The 15,909-nt window shown below is 51.6% G+C and overlaps 1 protein-coding gene across 1 annotated transcript in view; it reads right to left on the bottom strand.

Annotated features, from left to right (window-relative positions):
- The window catches only part of HUWE1 (HECT, UBA and WWE domain containing E3 ubiquitin protein ligase 1), a 159,811-nt gene that overhangs the window by 59,259 nt on the left and 84,643 nt on the right, over positions 1-15,909 (bottom strand). The window contains 13 exon segments of the mRNA XM_060252849.1: positions 1,532-1,607; positions 1,902-2,050; positions 2,753-2,925; positions 3,237-3,419; positions 5,475-5,686; positions 5,862-6,076; positions 8,219-8,285; positions 9,138-9,286; positions 10,964-11,131; positions 11,361-11,556; positions 12,994-13,352; positions 14,774-14,933; positions 15,084-15,260. Coding sequence (XP_060108832.1) covers positions 1,532-1,607; positions 1,902-2,050; positions 2,753-2,925; positions 3,237-3,419; positions 5,475-5,686; positions 5,862-6,076; positions 8,219-8,285; positions 9,138-9,286; positions 10,964-11,131; positions 11,361-11,556; positions 12,994-13,352; positions 14,774-14,933; positions 15,084-15,260 — 2,284 coding nt within the window.

The raw sequence follows: 15,909 nt of genomic DNA on the forward strand, positions 1-15,909 counted from the left end.
GACAGGGACATCTGTAGTAACAGACAATGAGTCTAGTATTAGGATGGGAGACCTTCCAAGGAAAATGGGGTTGCACACTCTGAGACTCTTCTGTGCAGACACTCATGGGGACTGCCTTAGGGCAGGCCTGCCACGGAAAAGATTCCCAAGCTTTCTAATAGACTAGGAGTGCCCCTCCTCCCTCATGCGCTTTCCCACCAAAAAGATCACCTGACTGGGAGGAGGGGCGCTACTCCTTCAGTTATCTCCATGCCAGCCGCTGGAGAGCCTAAAACTGAGGTTACAGAGAGTTCACAGTGGGGCAGGAGGGAGGGATGTGTGTCTGCACAGAAGACCACTCGATGAACAATGATTACAGACAGGGCTGTTTTTCTAGCAGAAGCTCCTCTGCATATTAGGCCACGCCTCCCTGATGTAGCTAATCCTGGAGCTTACGGTAGGCCCTGTAGTAAGAGCCCTCTAAGCTCTTGGAGGATTGGCTACATCAGGGAGGCGTGGTCTAATATGCAGAGGAGCTCCTGCTAGAAAAAGAGCCCTGGTTACAGGTAAGTGCAACCCCATTTTCATTTTCATCTTCAACTTTTCATTTTCAGCAGCGGGTTCGTGACGCGGAGCCAGGCAGTGGCAAACCACCTTGGAACATCTCTTGCTTGAAAAACCACCCTACTTGGTCGCCGTAAGCCAGCTGTGACTTAATGGTGCGTTCCACCACTAAGCACAGAAGTGCGCTCTAGCCTACGCTCATTTCTGTTTGTTGGGAAGCTTCTTCCACCTGCCCTCTCGTCAACAACATCTCGTCAATGATCTAAGATTCTCAAAAAAATCCGAGAGCAGATAGCATTCTGGAGAGGATGCTCAGGAGGGATCCCATTCCAAGGTCCGGAGATCTGTCCGACTTGGACAGAAACATCAGGCACACCAGTTAAGAAACTCTGAAGCTGTCGGGAAGCCATCTGGATCCACTGGCCTTTGGGTCCTGACCACTGCAGAAGGGCTCCATCCTTGGGTATAGTAAACCATATGCCTCAAGCTCGCTAAGTAACAAGTTCCATGAAGCCATGGTGGGGAACCATTCCCCCCCCAGGAAGATCCCCTCTCAATGCAGCACCCGTATAAGTCTCTCTTAACCTGGGTGGCCCAAACTAGACTGATCCTGCCACATTTTAGAAGCTAAATAGGGTGGCCCCTGATTAGTACTTGGACGGGAGACCGCCAAAGAAGACCACGGTAGCTGTGCAGAGGCAGGCAATGGCAAACCACCTCTAAATGTCTCTTGCTTTGAAACCCTTATGGGGTTGCCATGAATGGGCGGTGACCTGATGGCGTTTTACATGCATGCAAACATCCGGCAGAGCATAGTGCCCAAAGCCGTGGAGGAAACAGCAGCTGAATGGCAGAGAACAGCCAATAATTTCTACCTAGTAGCCAAGGTAGGATTCTCTCGAGGCACGGTGGAGGACAAGGACTCCATCTTTAGCACTTACTCGCAGGAAGAAGGGAACTGAAACTAAATGCCGGATCCGGCACTCACCAATTATGGTGCTGTTCCCTGAGCCGCCATCTCGATCCAATAACTCGTCGATCAGATCCTCTAGCTCGTTTTCCACCTTTACAGCGTAAAAGACAAGCACATCCACGAGGTCAGACAATCTACGCTACGAACAAGACCTCTGTCCTGAGTTCTCGTAGTCTCCAAGTAAATAAGCAGGCTTAGGTTTTTGAGCCATTTGGAAGAGAACTCCAGACCAACTTCCACCCACGTCCCCCTTAGCGGGTGGCAGCAAACAAACTGCCGCAAGGGGCAAAACGAGCAGGCATCCACGGTGCCCACAGCACCTGCATCAGGCCCACAACTCTATCTGCCCTCCCACAGGGACACACCGCAAGTCACACCCTATTACCTGCATCTCTTGCGTGCTCAACACTTCAGGCTGCCCAGCGATCACCACGGCATCGCTCTCCGCTTCACCGTCCATGATGTCACCGTCCGCTACCTCGGCCTGGGCGACGTCATGGTCCTCCTCGGGGGCTTCTGCTTCTCCACTTTCTCCTGCGAGTCACAGGGGTCAAGCTCTCCTTAGTAATGACCACCAGGCCTCGGATTCAGGAGCTCCCAGGAGCATAGCTCCTGAACCTTTCTGAGGGTTCCCCCTCTTCCTCCCCACCTCCCTTGTCCATTGAATAAGAGGTGCAGCTGCATAACAATCCCTGGATTCGGAGAGCAGGCAGCCAGCCAGCCACCAGGGGCTTTGCCACAACCCTAGCAGCCCTCATACATCCCTGGAGAAGCCCACATCGCCCTTTCTCCACTTCTTATGTGATTTTGGGTGGCGGGTGGCTTGCTAGCTGTTTGACGGGGGGGGGGGGGGGGCAACCCAGGAGAGCCCCAGGTGAGCGAGGCCTGCTTGGGCTGGTTGGATCTCTTAGCCAGCGCAAGCAGGCCTTGTTCGCCCAGGAATCTCCTTTCTTGCATCGGATTGGTTTTGGCGGGAGGGGGGGGGCCTGCAGCATATGCTAATGAGTTATGCTAATGAGCTCTGCCACCTATTTTTCTACAAAACGACCCCCGGACCGCCCACAAGTCACACAGGGAGAAAGTGACCTGGAGCATGCTGGGAGCAGACAACAGAGTCAAGAAGGATTCCTAGCAAGGGAAGTCGGGAAGAGGCCAACGCGGATAAGCTTGGCTGGGGGTGCTGAAGAGGCGCGCCGGCTGAGAACAGCAGCTCTTGCGCTACTGGAAGCCACGTACCCGCATCTTGCTGGCCGCTGTTCACGTCTTGTGCCGTCCCCTGAGCGTCCTGCTCCGCCTTGCTCTTGCTCGAGGCGCTCTTGCTGCCGAAGAGACTGCTGGGCTGGTTGACAATCCGCGACAGCGTCTCCAGGGGCTTCAAGGCCGCGTTCACTGTGTTGGCCATGTTGGGGCTTCGTGGGGGGGGAAAAAACACACATGAACAATGACCTCCCAGATCAGTCAAGAATAGCTTTAAGATCATTACGGAGTTAGCTCCAGCTGGGATCGAGGAACGAGAAACGCGCAAAGCGACAGGAAGGGTTTCGTAGTCCAGCTTCCTCTGTGCGATTTTGAGATTTAATTCTGCCCTGCAAGTGACGCACCCAAGCTTTGGCTCCCTAAAGCTGCCTCCCAACAGAAACTCTGGGCACTCTGTCCCCCTTACTTCCCCACAGCCTGAGGAGCCCTGACACCACCCTCTTTACGGAATAAGTCCAGGCACCTGGAGAGATCCAGGCTGTGAGGCACCCTGGCCAAGTCGCTGACCAGCCCCTTCTTGAGGAAGAGGCGGATGATGTTGTTCATGCCGTTGTGCTGCGTCTTGGCGGTGGCGCTGCTGTAGAAACTGGAGGTGGAGGGGCACGACTCCATGATGGTGCTGATGATGCACATGACCGCCTGCAGCCTGGAGGCAGAGGAGGCACCGTTAAAGCGCAGGCAGGTGTGCTGTATACATCCTCCCTCCTCCCCCCACCCTCTAATCCACACAGTCCCACGGGCAGCCTCTCTCTCATCCACACCACTTCCTGGGCAAAGGGTTTCCTTTGGCAAGCATCCTGGCTCTGCACATGCAATCAGATGCTAAGAACTCACAGTCTGCCACTAGCCCACAGCGGAGACCAACAAAATCGAACATCGGTGAAGATTCCGATGATCTAGAGCAGGGATGTCAAACCCGCGGCCTGAGGACCGAATCAGGCCCTCGGGGGCTATCAGGTCCCCCAAGCAACTGGCTGTCATCTGCTTCCTTCTCCCTATCTCTTGCTTCCTTCTGCATCACAGCTTGCTTTGCAAGGCTTGCTCAATCACACAGGAGCTACAGAGCAAAAACCTCTATTTTTTCCATTGGTTGAGGCCCCTCCCTTGGGGAGGGAGGCAGAGCTTGCTTTTCCAGGCTTTCTCAATTACAAAGCAGAGCTACTGAGCCCAGCCTCTCTTCCTTCTATTTGCTGAGGCTCCTCCCCCATCAGTCCCCTGGGGAAGGAAGGAAAGAGCCAGAGCTTCCTTTGCCCAGTTCCCTCGGATTCCATAGAAGAAATACAAAGAAAGCACCTTTAAGACCGACGAGTACTAACGTTTTAAGCATGTTTAAAGTTTTGTGTCCCTTATAAAGTTTATATCGCTGCTACCTAATCTTAAATAGGGACACACATGGCCCGGCCTAAGAAGGTCTCATTTATGTCAGATCTGGCATAGTGAGTTTGGCACCTCTGATAGAGCTAGGGTCCCAGACCTTTTTGAGCCTGGCGGCATCTTTGGAATTCTGGCTTGGGGAGGAGAGTGCAGCCACACAATGGCTGCCATAGAGGGTAGAGCCAACCACAAAACATATCAATAATATTAGCCAGGGATGGCCAAACTGCGGATCCGGAGCCACACATGGCTTCTTTCGCACACATTTTGTGGCTCTTGAAGCCCTCATCACTCTGGAGGCCAGCTGGAAGAAGGCATTTGTCTCTTGAAATCACTTCTCCAAGCTAAACCAGCTGGCGGCATTTAAAGTTAAAAGTTGATTTCTTTCCACCTCCACCTCCCTCCCTCCCGGCTCTCACTGACGTTCATCTCTTGTGGCTCTCAAGTACTTGACGTTTGTTCTAAGTGGCTCATACGATAAGCAAGTCTGGCCACCCCCTGATATTAGCTCTTCAACATTTCAGGCAGATGCTCTTTTCAACCTGCACAGCCAAACAGAAGCCCGTCTAGCCCTGCCCACTTTCTGAAAACAATTGGCCAGCACCAAGAAAGGTGTTGGCAGGCACCATGCTGGGAACCCCTGATCCAGAGACAGAGCTATAGGCTACAGCAGGGGGTAGCCAAACTGTGGCTCAGGAGCCACATGTGGCTCTTTCACACACATTCTGTGGCTCTAGAAGCCCCCACTGCCCGGTAGGCCACCTTGGAGAAGACATCTGTCTCTTTAAACCACTTCTCCAAGCCAGCTAGCAGCTTGAAAGATGCACAAAGTTGCTTTAAGAGAGAGCCAGTTTGGTGTAGTGGTTAAGTATGCAGACTCTTATCTGGAAGAACTGGGTTTGATTCCCCACTCCTCCACTTGCACCTGCTGGAATGGCCTTGGGGCAGCCATAGCTCTGGTAGAGGTTGTCCTTGAAAGGGCAGCTGCTGTTAAACAGTCCTCTCCAGCCCCGCCCACCTCACAGGGTGTCTGTTGTGGGGGAAGGAAGGTAGAGGAGATTGTGAGCCGCTCTGAGACTCTTCGGAGTGGAGGGTGGGATATAAATCCAATATCATCATCTTCTTTTTTTCTTTCTGCCTCTCTCTTCCTCCCCCCACCATCTATTTTCCTGCCTGCCTGCTCTCAAACATCTGATGTTCATGTCTTGCGGCTCTCAGACATCCGACGTTTATTCTATGTGGCTCTTATATTAAGCAAGTTTGGCCAACCCCTGGGCTACAGCCGTCACCCACTCTCGCCAATCAGAAAATAACAGCGCAATCTCACCTGGCGTGTTTCTCGGTGCTCTCAGACATGGCTAGAGCCCGTCCCAAAGCTGCCTTCACCTCGTTCACCAGAGCCACCTGGGCATCCGTGCCGCTGCCTGCCGCAGCCAAACTAGCCAGGAAGAGGCGGGCCAAGGCTGGCGTGTCTTTGTCTTCTGCGTTTTGGGTGTGAGGGAGCAGGTGGTCCAGAACGAAGGCCAGCACGCTACAGTCCTGAGGAGACAACAGGAAGGAGGTTGGCCCAGTCCAGAACACTTGGCCCCTCCTCTACAGTTCAAATCCCACCCACAAATCTATTGCTTTGGACTTGTGAGAGGAACTAGAATCCCTCCCTCTTTATACAAAAGAAACAAGCAGAGGGCTAATTGCCTTTGCTGGGATCGCTCACCTCTTTAATGAGCTCAGACTGCCCGACGGTGTAGTTGTAGTTGGCGATTAAGGTGGCAATGCCCACGTAGGAACGCACCAGCTCCGCCAGCAGGCGCAGGATGGTGGAGGTGGGCATGAGCGGCTTGCTCCCCTTGGCCTTCTGCTTGCTCTCCTCAGCTGCCTTGTCGCCCTCTTTGTCCTTCTTGTTTTCCCTCGAGTCTTCCGGAGTGGAAGCTGTGGGGATGGAGGAGGATGTACTTTGATTTAATTTAATTTTTAGATTTATATCCCACCCTCTCCCGCAAACTGGCTTAGGGAGGCTCACAACAATAAAACAACAGGATTAAAATAGCATCATAAAAACAGACATTACAAAGCAGACGTAGGCGGTAAACAGCACGTGGCTGGGGGAAATGATGACTTTCAAAGGACACCCACTGGATTAATTAAAAACCTGGCGGAAGAGCTCCGTCTTGCAAGCCCTGTGAAACTTTGATAAGTCCCATAGGGCCCGGATCTCCAGCAGGAGCTCATTCCAGTAGGTAGGGGCCCAGACCAAAAAGGCCCTGCCTCTCGAAGCCAGCCGGGCGTCCTCAGGACCAGGGACTATAAGAAGATGTTGAGCAGCAGACCTCAGAGCCAGACCGGGGGGCGGGGTTCATATGGGGAGAGACGGTCCAGAAGATATGCAGGCCCCTTGTTTCTCTTTGTTGGCATATAGGCTGATCTATACTGATATCTTTTCTTTAAAGTTATTGCTATGCCAATGAAGGTTTTTGGAATTGGAAGAAATTTTTTTTAAAAAAGGGATAAAGATTAACTTGCAAAAAAACTATTGTGGCCAAAGAGCCTCCGAGACCAGCTCAGCACTTGGGAGAGGGCCAATGAGGAACGGGTTTGGGCTCCCCTACGGGATGCTGGGAAGGGACTGAAAAGTCCTGACTGGACGAGCAAAATCAGACAAGGCGACAGGAAGGTGCTAAGTGATGGAAAGGCTGCTTTAGACTAATATTTACAAGCAGTGTTTCCTCTAACCATTTCTCCAACATATGGCCCGAAGGCCAGATCAGGCACCTGGGGGGGGGGGGGAGTCCTATCAGGCCCGCAAGCAACTGTCTATCATCTGTTGTTCAATCACACAGGAGCCATGGAACAAAGCCTCTATTTTCTCCAAGGGCTGAGCCTCCTCCCTTGGAGAGGAAGCAGGGAAGGGACAACTTGCTTTGCCAGGTTCTCTCAATCACATAGCGGAGCTACTGAGCCAAGCCTCTCTTCCTTCTATTGGCTGAGGCTCCTCAGAGCAAGGAGTTGTCAGTGAGCAGAGGCTGTTAAGTAAAAAAAATATTGCAACAGTGCTGATGTTTTAAGCGTGTTTTATTGTGAGTTTTTAAAAAAATCCTTAACTGTGTTTGTCTGCGACCTTTACGAAAAGTTTATATCTCCACTATCGGGCATTGCGTTTTATGACACACACATGGCCCGACAAGGTCTCAATCATTTGTTATGAGGGCTGGATCTAACATAAATGAGACTTTGAGGGGGCGGGCCATGTCAGGTTGGGCCGAGTCATGTCGGGCCATATGTGTACTATTTGAGATTAGATAGCAGAGATATAAATTTTATAAAGAACACAGACAAACACATATATTTTAAAAAACTTAAAACACGCTTAAAACGTTAGCACTTATTGGACTTAAAGGTACTTTCTTCGTATTTCTCCCACGCGATCTTTGTATTTCTCCCACGGGAACTGGGCAAAGAAAACTCTGGCTCTTTCCTTCCTTCCCCAGGGACTGGGTGGGTGGGAAGCCTCAGTCAGTAGAAGGAAGAGAGGTTTGGCTCAGTGGCTCTGCTGTGCTATTGAGAGCCTGGCAAAGCAAGCTCTCCCCTCCCCCCCTTCCTCCCCAAGGGAGGAGCTTCAGCCAATGGAGAAAACAGGTTTTGCTCCATAGCTCCTGTGCGATTGAGCGAGTCCAGCAAAGCAAGCTGTGATGCAGAAGGAAGCAAGAGAGAGGGAGAAGGAAGCAGACGCCAGTCAGTTGCTCAGGGGACTGATAGCAGACCTCTGGGGGCCTGATTTGGCCCCCAAACTGCATGTTTGACACCCCTGCTCTAAGCTGTGTGCATGAGCGGCCACTCATTAACACAGGAAGCCCTGCTCAGCAGCAGTCTTTCACTGCCCACTGCCTGTTTTAAGACTGCAACGGTTGTATTCTGCTCAGGATATGAACTGCTATGCTCAGTAGAGAAAAAAAATAGAGGGAACATTGTTTACAAGTGCAGGGGGGAAAGTTTTCTACTGAAGAGAATGGAGAGGCGTTAAGCCACTGTTTCAGCTCGGTGTTGTCTCAGTTCAAACGAGAAGATATCATTTACCATCTCCTTGGGGGGTCCCAGACTGAGGAGTCTCCGCTGCTGCACTATCAGCTGCAAAAACTTGAGCCTAGAGAAGAATGAGAACATGATGAGCAGGACGGGACTTCCAAATGGCCTCCAACAAGGGCAATAGAACCTCAGCAAAATCCCAAAGGCCACACATTCCACAGGCTTCTGTTGCTGTTTACAGATATGGATGGCTGGATAGAAGAACCTAAACCTAAGAAAGTGAGAAAGAAAGAGACAGAGAGAGAAAGAGAGAAAGAGAAAGAGAGAGAGAGAGAGAGAGAGAAAGAAAAAGAGAGAGAGAGAGAGAGAGAGAGAGAGAGAAAGAAAGAGAGAGAGAGAGAGAGAGAGAGAGAGAAAGAGAGAGAGAGAAAGAGAGAGAAAGCAAGCTAGTGTCGTGTGGTGGTTAGCAGTGTCAGAATAGCATCGGGGAGAGCCAGGTTTGGAACCCCCACATGTGCCGCAGAAGCTTTCCGGATAACCCTGGACCAGCCACCCTCTCTCAGTCTCGCCTACACCTCACAGAGTTGTTTGTGAGGATAAAAGGGAGGAGAGGAGAATGATGTAAGCCACCTCGGGTCCTCGTTGGGGAGAAAAAGTAGGTTCCAAGCGAAATAAATAAACACAGAAGAAAATGAGATTGATAAGAAACAAAAAAGACATGACGAGTATTCAGAACTATGACACAGATTGCCATCCACAAGCTCAGACTTCTACAGCTCTTGGCTGTGCAAATGAAGTGCTTTCTGAAAGGGGCTATTTCTCACAGGGCTAGCAAGTGAATATTAAGAGCCGTGTCTCTTGCAGACGTCTGCTTTCTAAAGAGAGACAGTAAAGGGTTTACCAGTCTGCTCCAGAAGGAACAGGGCTGGATTCGGAAGAGTGGCTGTGGAAGCAGCCCAGAGAGACTCACGTTGATGCCAAAGCCCGTCTGGGAGTCAAAGTCGCTGCCCTGACGGGTCAAAGACCGGTACTGCTGGTACACATCGTCGCCCATGTCTTGCAGGATCTGGCTCACTTCCTGGTTGACGGTGGCCACCTTTGGCTCCGACTTTTCAGCTGCTAAGGGGGGGAAAGGAAAGCATGACAGTTGTTTGCACTGATCTGTTGAATGGAGCTGTTACTCTGCAGAAAGAACTCATTTCCTAGACACTTGCTGAAAAACTGTGCACTTCGTTAGACGTTAAGAACATAAGAGAAGCCGTGTTGGATCAGACCAATGGCCCATCCAGTCCAACACACTGTGTCACACAGCGGCCAAAAAACCTAGGTGCTATCAGGAGGTTCATCAGTGGGGCCAGGACATTAGAAGCCCTCCCACTGTTGCCCGCCCCCAGTTCCAAGAATACAGAGCCCCTCTGCCCCAGATGCAGAGTTCCATCAATACCCTGTGACTAATAGTCCCTGATGGCCCTCTGCTCCATATGTTCATCCAATCCCCTCTTCAAGCTGTCTATGCTTATAGCTGCCACCACCTCCTGTGGCAGGGAATTCTATGTGTTAATCACCCTTTGGGTGAAGAAGTTTTTCCAAGGAAGAGTGAAAGAATTAATACTTGGTTCCAGAACAAGTTTTCTCCACTGAATTTTGGGGGCAGCCGAACTAAAAGGGAGTGCCAAAGAAAACCTTTCTCAAGGCTAAAGAACCGTGCAGGAGTGAGACTCGGACAGCCAAGGCGCCGCATTGGCAGAATATCGAGCCTAAAAAGTGCACTCTGGCTCTGCAAAGGTTTCTGAGTCTCTGTTGAAAGCCAAGAATCTTTCCTTTTAATGGTATTGAAAGTGAGATGCAGTCGCCATTTTAGAAAAGTTCCACTTAAAAAAAAGAGCTTGCTGTAGCTGTACCGACATTAAATTGGAAAACTCGTTTCGAGAGGAAATCTCATACAGGGAAGTCCAAACTGATATCCACTCAATTCCAGGAAGCGTGAACTCTGTCCTGCTATTAGAACAGTGAACGAATGAGGCAAAGGCGGCTGATTAAAAGTTTCATGGCACCAGTTAACATCTAGGTCAAAGGCTGCCAAATCCAGGAGGTCATGCAGCATTCGTTTTCAGGACATTAAGTAAAAACGGAACTCTTAAAAAAGGTAGAAATCTGAGATTTCTGCCTAGCCAATAATATGAAGTCAATAACTGGGGAGGGGGAGGGAGTGGAAGTGGAGAGATGAGACACTTTCTCCAATTCTGAACGCTGCCAACTTTGTATTTTTGGCTAGACCGGAGATCTCCAATGTAGCACCCATTGCCAGGTGCCCACCCAATGTTTTCTAGAAAGTGGGTGGGAATCCTTCCCGGCGAGACTTCTGACTGGCTGCGCAGAGCAGGTTAAAACAATACCAATTCAGCAACAGCATTGGTTTCAGTCTCTCACGCTCTCCTTTCCCTGTGCATTTTTAAAAATTACCCCTTTCCCCTGTCCTTGGGCTTCCTGCGGGTGGCTCTTCCCCCTGCAGCAGCAATGCACCAACCTCCCCATCTCAGAATTCCAAAGGTGCCCCGGACTCAGAAACGTAGGAGACCCCTGGGCTGGACTAAGAAGTATAACTCGGATTTATTTTTTTTTACCCAATCTGAAAACTGGAGCTTCTAGGCTGGAAAACAGGACAGCAAGGACTAAGGATGAGATGGGAATGGGGGGGTGGGAAAGAGCCAAGAGACATGAAGACCCCAGCAGGCAGAGGCTCTTCTCGTAAGCGCAAACAGATTTCCTTCCACCTCTTCACAAACCACCACGTACCTTCGTCAGGGGCATGGTAGGCAGCTAGGGCGTTCAGCATGTCATAAATCACCTCCTTGATGGTGTCGGGGATGACGGGGAGAGGCGAGGACTTCACGGGAGTGGTCTTCACCAGCTGTACAGCGTTGGGGCCCTTGATCCGCAGGTTCTCGAACTCGTCGTCCGAAGCTTGGGGAGCAAAAGGAGAAAGAATAAAAGAAGAAATAGAGCAGCCGGCACTGGGGATCGGAGCCGAGGAGGAGTTGGGTTGACTTTTTTAAAAAAACCATGCACGCAAGCCAAGATGCTGCTGGAATCCAGAGCCACTTTTGGCCAACACGTGAACAATCCAAGAACAATTCCATCCCATAGCATCAGCCTGGATACGGCGGGACCGGAAAAGTTCTGGATTACTCACCGGTAACTGATCCCCGGGGAGCAGGCAAGGCAATGCGGATGCAACTGTTGGCCACGTCGGTGAAGATCTCCGGGTTGCGGCAAGCAGCTGGACCCAGCACCCGCAGGATGTAATTAATCTCCCGAGAGCCCAGGCTACCCGACACGACGCCTGAAGTAGTGCTGCCGGCCCCACTGGTTGCTGCTGAGCGCACCACCTGTAGAAAACAAAGAAGGGCAGAGGGTGCAGTAAGCAGAGGTCCATCAATAGCTATTAGCCATGGGGGATGGATGGAACACTCTGTCTGAGGCAGTGATGCTCTGCCTTCGTAGTGCTTGGGGAGCAATAGCGGGAGCGCTTCTGTAGTTCTGGCCCTGCTGGTGGAACTCCTGTTGGTCCCTGGGTTCTGGCTACTGTGTGACACAGCGTTGGACTGGAGGGGCCATTGGCCTGATCCAACATGGCTTCTCTTATGTTCTTATGTGACACAGAGTGTTGGACTGGATGGGCCATTGGCCTGATCCAACATGGCTTCTCTTATGTTCTTATGTGACACAGAGTGTTGGACTGGATGGGCCATTGGCCTGATCCAACATGGCTTCTCTTATGTTCTTATGTGACACAGAGTGTTGGACTGGATGGGCCATTGGCCTGATCCAACATGGCTTCTCTTATGTTCTTATGTGACACAGAGTGTTGGACTGGAGGGGCCATTGGCCTGATCCAACATGGCTTCTCTTATGCGACACAGAGTGTTGGACTGGATGGGCCATTGGCCTGATCCAACATGGCTTCTCTTATGTTCTTATGTGACACAGAGTGTTGGACTGGAGGGGCCATTGGCCTGATCCAACATGGCTTCTCTTATGCGACACAGAGTGTTGGACTGGATGGGCCATTGGCCTGATCCAGCATGGCTTCTCTTATGTGACACAGAGTGTTGGACTGGAGGGGCCATTGGCCTGATCCAGCATGGCTTCTCTTATGTGACACAGAGTGTTGGACTGGATGGGCCATTGGCCTGATCCAACAGGGCTTCTCTTATGTTCTTATGTGACACAGCGTGTTGGACTGGATGGGCCATTGGCCTGATCCAACAGGGCTTCTCTTATGTTCTTATGTGACACAGCGTGTTGGACTGGATGGGCCATTGGCCTGATCCAACAGGGCTTCTCTTATGTTCTTATGTGACACAGAGTGTTGGACTGCATGGGCCACTGGCCTGATCCAGCATGGCTTCTCTTATGCGACACAGAGTGTTGGACTGGATGGGCCATTGGCCTGATCCAACAGGGCTTCTTTTATGTTCTTATGTGACACAGCGTGTTGGACTGGAAGGGCCATTGGCCTGATCCAACAGGGCTTCTCTTATGTTCTTATGTGACACAGAGTGTTGGACTGGATGGGCCATTGGCCTGATCCAACAGGGCTTCTCTTATGTTCTTATGTGACACAGCGTGTTGGAATGGATGGGCCATTGGCGTGATCCAACAGGGCTTCTCTTATGTTCTTATGTGACACATAGTGTTGGACTGGAGGGGCCATTGGCCTGATCCAACACGGTGTCTCTTATGTGACACAGAGTGTTGGACTGGAGAGGCCAATGGCCTGATCCAATACGACTTCCCCCCCTCCTTAAGGAGACCACCCATACCTTTTCCATGGTGTGATGCAACGTGCAGGGGTCTTCAATGATGTGCCGGAAGAGCAGGGTGACAAGAGGTGTGAAGCCGTTGAAGCCGGAGCTCTGCGTCAAGCCCAGGATCATGCGGGTGCTCTTGAGCTCGGCAAACATCATGGCATACTTGTGGTGGCGGGTGAGGCGCAGGCAGAGGCGCAACGTGGCGTGCAGCGTGTCGGGGTCCACGGGCACGCCCAGCATGCTGACGCAGGCCCGGATCAACACCATCACCATCTCCTCCGCCAAACCCTGGATGAGGATCTCCGAGGGCTTGGCCTCGTCCAAAGGCGCTTCCTTCTCGGGGGCCAGGTTATCGACAGGCACAGGGCTATCTGGAAGGGGGGGAAAGAACAGGGGAAGTTGAAATGATTCCAAGGATACAAAGCTCTGCTCTGCTGCTTCCTAGAGCAGAGGTGTCAAACATGCGGCCCAGGGGATGAATCAGGCCCCCGGAGGGCTCCTATCAGGCCCACAAGCAACTCACTGTCCATCTGCTTCCTTCTCCCTCTCTCCCCCCTTCAATTTGCTTTGCCAGGCTTGCTCGATCGCACAGGAGCTACAGAGCAAAGCTCCTCCCTCAGGAAGGAAGTAGGGGAAGGAGAGCTAGCTTTGCCAGGCTCTCTCAGTTGCACAGCAGAGCTACTGAGCCAAGCCTCTCTTCCTTCTCTTGGCTGAGGCTCAACAAGCCAGTGAGGTGGATTAGGCTGAGTGTGTGTGTGTTTGTCTGTGTCCTTTATAAAGTTTTTATCTCCCCTACCTGGCATTACATTTTATTACACACACGGCCTGGCCCAACAAGGTCAAGATCCAGCCCTCATAACAAATGAGTTTGAAACACCTGTCCTAGACAGCCCAGCAACTGTACATTCTGTATCAGGGGTGGCTCTTTCACACTTACTGTGTGGCTCTCAAAGCCCCCACCACCCTGTTGGCCAGCTTGCAGAAAGCATTTGTTCTTTTAAATCTCTTCGCCAAGCCACCCAGCAGCTTAGATAATGAATTTAAAGTTGCTTTCTTTCAATCTCTCCCTCCCTCCTCCCTCACCCATCTATTTTCTTCCTTCCTTAGAATCATACGAGTTGGGAAGGGATCTCCAGGGTCATCTAGTCCAACCCCCTGGCACAATGCAGGAAACTCACAAACACCTCCCCCTAAATTCACAGGATCAGCATTGCTGTCAGATGGCCATCTAGCCTCTGTTTCAAAGCCTCCAAGGGAGGAGAGCCCACCACCTCCCGAGGAAGCCTGTTCCACTGAAGAACCACTCTAACGGTTAGGAAGTTCTTCCTAATAGAATCCTAGAGTTGGACGGAACCTCCAGGGCCATCTAGTCCAGCCCCCTGCACAATGCAGGAAACTCACAAACACCTCCCCCTAAATTCACAGGATCTTCATTGCTGTCAGATGGCATCTAGCCTCTGTTGAAAAACCTCCAAGGAAGGAGAGCCCACCACCTCCCGAAGAAGCCTGTTCCACTGAAGAACGGCTCTAACGGTCAGGAAGTTCTTCCTAATAGAATCCTGGAGTTGAACCTCCAGGGCCATCTAGTCCAGCCCCCTGCACAATGCAGGAAACTCACAAACACCTCCCCCTAAATTCACAGGATCTTCATTGCTGTCAGATGGCCATCTAGCCTCTGTTGAAAAACCTCCAAGGGAGGAGAGCCCTTCCTGCCTGCCTAGCGGCTCTCAAACATCTGATGTTTGTTCTATGTGGCTCTTAAGTTAAGCAATTAGCCACCCCTGTTCTGTACCATTGGCCTTCTCCTCCTTTGGTTTGCTTTCGACTTCCTTCCCCTCCTCCAAGGTTCTCTCCAGCTCTTGTCCATTGGCTTCCTTGGTGCTCTTGTTCAGCCGGGGTACCCTGAGCAAGGTCAGCATCACCGGACGCCTGTTCCCGGTTTCTTCGTTCACCTGAAGGTTTTGCAGGGGACGGGGGGGGGGGGGGGGGGGGGGACACAACACAGATACGTCTCTAGGTATTAAAAGCACGACGAATTGTGTGCTTATTCCCAACCTGGCTGCCGGAGAGGACAGCTCCGATGCAACCTGCCGGGGACATACCTGCACCATTGTGGTGAACTGCACCGTGTAGCGTCGGCGACCGGCGGTGAAGCGAACGCTGGTCTCGCCCGCTTTCCACGCCGTGTCGATCGTGCTGTTGTTGCTCGCGCTGTAGCTGCACCAGCGGCCGGAGCGATCGTCGAACCAGCGCCAGTTGTTGCCGTTGGCCTGCAGGTACTGGATGGGCAAAAAGAAAGCACCTGCCTGTTGCGCCCGCAAGTACTAAATGTACTTGCGCCAGAACCTATCTGCATGGGGCAGTGGCAGCACTACCAGGGAGCGAGGACTGCCTGAAGTGAGCTCTGTGGCATCTGGGGAGGTCCTTATCTGAGTTATCTTTTGAAACTGCAGCTCTAAGCTGCCTACTATTCTCACATTTCTCTGTCCTTCTGCACAAGTCAGGAAATTTGGGGTAATAGTTTTAGGTGCAATAGCTGTAGGACTTCTGGGCTTGGATTGGTAAAAGGGGAGCCTAGTGCAAGCCATGGTTCTTTCTTTTCTTTTTTTGTGTGGGAGCTCCTTTGCATATTAGGCCACACACCCCTGATGCAGCCAATCCTCCGAGAGCTTACAGTAGGCCCTGTACGAAGAGCCCTGGAAGCTCTTGGAGGATTGGCTACATCAGGGGTGAAATTCTAGCAGGACCTCCTTTGCATATTAGGCCACACACCCTGATGCAGCCAATCCTCCGAGAGCTTACAGTAGGCCCTGTACGAAGAGCCCTGGCTACAAAACAGGGGCCTAACATGCAAAGGAGTCCCTGCTACAAAAAAGTCCTGGTTATTTGAGGTGATGAGCTCTGTTGACTAAAAATAAGCAACATTTT

The sequence above is a fragment of the Heteronotia binoei genome, chromosome 13, assembly GCF_032191835.1.
Source record: "Heteronotia binoei isolate CCM8104 ecotype False Entrance Well chromosome 13, APGP_CSIRO_Hbin_v1, whole genome shotgun sequence".
Classification (NCBI taxonomy): domain Eukaryota; kingdom Metazoa; phylum Chordata; class Lepidosauria; order Squamata; family Gekkonidae; genus Heteronotia; species Heteronotia binoei.